This window comes from Palaemon carinicauda, chromosome 6 (assembly GCF_036898095.1).
Source record: "Palaemon carinicauda isolate YSFRI2023 chromosome 6, ASM3689809v2, whole genome shotgun sequence".
Classification (NCBI taxonomy): Eukaryota; Metazoa; Arthropoda; class Malacostraca; order Decapoda; family Palaemonidae; genus Palaemon; species Palaemon carinicauda.
Genome location: NC_090730.1, coordinates 85,730,925 through 85,735,924, shown reverse-complemented (window position 1 = coordinate 85,735,924; position 5,000 = coordinate 85,730,925). Strand labels below are relative to the sequence as shown.

The 5,000-nt window shown below is 44.7% G+C and overlaps 1 protein-coding gene across 1 annotated transcript in view; it reads right to left on the bottom strand.

Annotated features, from left to right (window-relative positions):
• Positions 1–1,015: 1,015 nt before the first annotated feature.
• Positions 1,016–5,000, bottom strand: part of LOC137643129 (dnaJ homolog subfamily C member 7-like) — a gene marked incomplete at its 3' end in the record, with an annotated part of 20,481 nt that continues 16,496 nt past the window's right edge. Inside the window, exons 2-4 of the mRNA XM_068375979.1 lie at positions 3,420–3,539; positions 1,219–2,373; positions 1,016–1,158 (exon numbers count right to left, since the gene is read on the bottom strand). Of these exons, the coding sequence (XP_068232080.1) occupies positions 1,016–1,158; positions 1,219–2,373; positions 3,420–3,539 (1,418 nt within the window). The remainder of the gene's footprint in view (positions 1,159–1,218; positions 2,374–3,419; positions 3,540–5,000) is intronic.

Below are 5,000 nucleotides of genomic sequence, written 5' to 3'. Positions count from 1 at the left end.
GACATCCATGAATTTCCATTCTTTCCAGTGCCTCGGCATAATAAACCAAGTCTTCTTGCAGCTCCTCCTCTTCGTCCAGTTGCTCAAATAGAGCAATTGCATCTCTGTATTTTCCATCTAATAAGTAGCATAGACCGAGTCTTAATCTAATTTCGGGATCTGTCTCGTCAATAGCAAGAGCACTCAGGAAACATTCGCGAGCTTCTTCAAGCCGTCGAAGCTTGCACAAGATATTCCCTTTCAATTGAGGCAGTTCTGCGCGAGCCCAGGGGAAGAAGGACTCTAGCTTCTGACAGCGCGAAATTGTTTCCAAGACAGCATCAAACTCAGAGTTGTCTATCATCGAGGGAATCGTATTCCATAATATCTGCCGCTGCAGGAACTCCCGTGCTTTGAGTGCCCTAGGGTGATTTGGGCATTCCTTCAGAACTTCGTCCAAATTTTTTTCAGCCTCCTCAAAGTCACAGTGACTTGCACAAAATATGGCAGATTCCACTTTTACATACGAGTTTTCTTTGTGTTCATCGGGCAGCTCATCTAAAAGGTTCTGGGCCTCATCCCATCTGCCCAATGCCATCAAACATCTGAGCTCCTTCACGCGGCATTCCAACACGTTGTCAAAATCTTCAAGGACAACTCTTAGGAAAACTAACGCCGAATCAAAGTTTTCATTGTGTATACAACGATCCATCTCAGATTCCAGGACGTTTCGACGAGTTACTGGTCTTTCCTCTTCTGCTTCTTCCATTCGTTCTTCCAGTTTTTTTGATAAATCGTTGGATTCTCGATTTTTCTGATTTTCGAATTCATTGAATTCCTCCTCCTCCTCCTTCTCCTCCTCCTCCTCCTTCTCCTTCTCCTTCCCCTCCTCCTCCTCCTCATCGTCATCATCATCTAATTCCTCCTCCTCCTCCTCCTCCTCATCATCATCTAATTCCTCCTCCTCCTCATCATCATCATATAATTCCTCCTCCTCCTCATCATCATCATCATCTAATTCCTCTTCCTCCTCCTCATCATCATCATCTAATTCCTCCTCCTCCTCATCATCATCATCATCTAATTCCTCCTCCTCCTCCTCCTCCTCCTCCTCTTCCTCGTCCTCCTCTTCCTCGTCCTCCTCTTCTTCCTCCTCCTCCTCTTCCTCCTCCTCCTCCTCTTCCTCCTCCTCCTCTTCCTCCTCCTCCTCCTCCTCTAATTCTTCGTCTCCTTCATAACTTGAAATATCTTCATATGAATGTTCCATCAACATAGTATCCTCATCAACTAGATAATCATCATCAGAGTTAAAATCATACTCCTCATCAGCATCGGAATCATATTCATAATCCCATTCATCTGATTCATCTTCATCCAACCATTCTTGCATCTTTGGATTTTCGAAAAGTTTATCTGCAAAATCTTTGACAAATTTTCTTACATCATTGTATTCCTCCCTCTTCTCTTTATCAGTTAAAAGATCTTTTGCGTAGTTGATATGTTGCATGATCTCATGTACTTCCCGTTGGTCTTTGTCAGACCCATGGCACTTATCAGGATGGTACTCGAGTGCCATTTTCCTGTAGGCTTTTTCTATTTCCTTCTGGGAAGCGTCTGTTTTAACACCTATTATTTGGAAAGGACATCCATGAATTTCCATTCTTTCCAGTGCCTCGGCATAATAAACCAAGTCTTCTTGCAGCTCCTCCTCTTCGTCCAGTTGCTCAAATAGAGCAATTGCATCTCTGTATTTTCCATCTAATAAGTAGCATAGACCGAGTCTTAATCTAATTTCGGGATCTGTCTCGTCAATAGCAAGAGCACTCAGGAAACATTCGCGAGCTTCTTCAAGCCGTCGAAGCTTGCACAAGATATTCCCTTTCAATTGAGGCAGTTCTGCGCGAGCCCAGGGGAAGAAGGACTCTAGCTTCTGACAGCGCGAAATTGTTTCCAAGACAGCATCAAACTCAGAGTTGTCTATCATCGAGGGAATCGTATTCCATAATATCTGCCGCTGCAGGAACTCCCGTGCTTTGAGTGCCCTAGGGTGATTTGGGCATTCCTTCAGAACTTTGTCCAAATTTTTTTCAGCCTTCTCAAAGTCACAGTGACTTGCACAAAATATGGCAGATTCCACTTTTACATACGAGTTTTCTTTGTGTTCATCGGGCAGCTCATCTAAAACGTTCTGGGCCTCATCCCATCTGCCCAATGCCATCAAACATCTGAGCTCCTTCACGCGGCATTCCAACACGTCGTCAAAATCTTCAAGGACAACTCTTAGGAAAACTAACGCCGAATCAAAGTCTTCATTGTGTATACAACGATTCATCTCAGATTCCAGGACGTTTCGGCGAGTTACTGGTCTTTCCTCTTCTGCTTCTTCCATTCGTTCTTCCAGTTTTTTTGATAAATCGTTGGATTCTCGATTTTTCAGATTTTCGAATTCATGGAATTCCTCCTCCTCCTCCTCCTCCTCCTCCTCTTCCGCTTCCTTTTCCTCTTCCTCTTCCTCTTCCTCTTCCTCATCATCTAATTCCTCCTCCTCCTCCTCATCATCATCATCATCTAATTCCTCCTCCTGCTCATCATCATCATCTTGGAACACTCCTTCAGCTGGAAGATTGATTTCCTCTTCAAGTTCATCCTGGAGCACTCCAGCAGGAAGATCAATTTCATCTTCCAGTGCATCATGGAATACTCCTTCAGCAATAAGATCGATTTCATCTTCCAGTTCATCCTGGAAAGTTTCTTCAGCTGAAAGAAATTCACCATCTTCCAGCTCTTCTTGGACCTCTTCTTCAGCAGGAAGATAGATTTCATCTTCCAGTTCATCCTGGAAAGCTCCTTCAGCTGGAAGAAATTCACCCTCTTCCAGCTCTTCCTGGAACATTCCTTCAGCTGGAAGAAACTCACCCTCTTCCAGCTCTTCCTGGAACATTCCTTCAGCTGGAAAAAACTCACCCTCTTCCAGCTCTTCCTGGAACATTCCTTCAGCTGGAAGAAACTCACCCTCTTCCAGCTCTTCCTGGAACACTCCCTCAGCTGGAAGATTGATTTCCTCTTCAAGTTCATCCTGGAGCACTCCAGCAGGAAGATCAATTTCATCTTCCAGTGCATCATGGAATACTCCTTCAGCAATAAGATCGATTTCATCTTCCAGTTCATCCTGGAAAGTTTCTTCAGCTGGAAGAAATTCACCATCTTCCAGCTCTTCTTGGACCTCTTCTTCAGCAGGAAGATAGATTTCATCTTCCAGTTCATCCTGGAAAGCTCCTTCAGCTGAAGAAATTCACCCTCTTCCAGCTCTTCCTGGAACATTCCTTCAGCTGGAAGAAACTCACCCTCTTCCAGCTCTTCCTGGAACATTCCTTCAGCTGGAAGAAACTCACCCTCTTCCAGCTCTTCCTGGAACATTCCTTCAGCTGGAAGAAACTCACCCTCTTCCAGCTCTTCCTGGAACACTCCTTCAGCTGGAAGATTGATTTCCTTTTCAAGTTCATCCTGGAGCACTCCAGCAGGAAGATCAATTTCATCTTCCAGTGCATCATGGAATACTCCTTCAGCAATAAGTTCGATTTCATCTTCCAGTTCATCCTGGAAAGTTTCTTCAGCTGGAAGAAATTCACCATCTTCCAGCTCTTCTTGGACCTCTTCTTCAGCAGGAAGATAGATTTCATCTTCCAGTTCATCCTGGAAAGCTCCTTCAGCTGGAAGAAATTCACCCTCTTCCAGCTCTTCCTGGAACATTCCTTCAGCTGGAAGAAACTCACCCTCTTCCAGCTCTTCCTGGAACATTCCTTCAGCTGGAAGAAACTCCCCCTCTTCCTGGGTAGTTTCTCCGATTTGCTCGAGAAGATTCTGCAAAAGCTCTTCATCTCTCACAGTCTCTCCTCCTTTTCCGTTTCTTCCACACAGGTACCTGAAAAAGAAAAATGCTCCGACGGCAGCAGTGCCAAAGGCAGCTGTGCCCAAGAGCAAGGCCATCTTCGGCCAAAGGACATGTTGGTCTACCAAACGGAGAATTTCATCCTTCTCCACTGCTTCGCCGCCGACAATGTCCCTCGCCAGGCCCACCAGAGTTCTGTCGCAGGGTGACAGGTTCGGTTCCTCGTACCTAACCAGGTTCGATAAACCAATGTACCCAAGGGCAGAATGCAGACGCCGCCACATCCTGTTTTGGGTCCTGTAATCCTGCAGGTTCCGACGCGCCGCGTCGCACAAGTCTAGCTCTTCCTCCAGAGCTGATCGCCATTGCCATCCTCCGTTAAGGAGAATTCCTACCGCTTTCTTCATTGCCTCCATTTCGAAAGTCACGCCAAATGCTTTCAAAACTTGAAAAAACCATATTTATGATTACCGAAACCTTTCCTGAATTTAGCATCATTTTTAAGAAAAAAAAAAGCAAGTTGAGGACTGAGAGGAGAGAGAGAGAGAGAGAGAGAGAGAGAGAGAGAGAGAGAGAGAGAGACAACAAATTCTTTTGTCTTCAACTGGAGTTCACATGTCTTCAAGTATGAGAGAGAGAGAGAGAGAGAGAGAGAGAGAGAGAGAGAGAGAGAGAGAGAGAGAGAGAGAGAGAGAGAGAGAGAGAATAGTGTATAATAATTTTCTTATACATACATACATACATACATAAACGAGTAAAACGTCCGAGAATCCACAAGATATAGAAGTACAGAAAGGAATTAAAGAACAACAACAAAAGGAAAGTAAGGCGGAAAACAGGAGAAATCTTTCGCAGTAGACGATTTTGTTCTTTTCCAAGGATTTCATTCCTTAATTATTCGTTCGTTTTCAATCCATTTATGGAAATTCTTTCCTATTCTAATGGCCAGTGTAAGAGAGAGAGAGAGAGAGAGAGAGAGAGAGAGAGAGAGAGAGAGAGAGAGAGAGAGAGAGAGAGAGAGAGAGATCCCAAATGTGTCTCTGTTCGATAGGGTCTTCAAAGTGTCTCCAGCGGAAGACAGGACAATTTAGTCTAATGGCGGCGTAAACAGAGAGAAGAGAGAGAGAGAGAG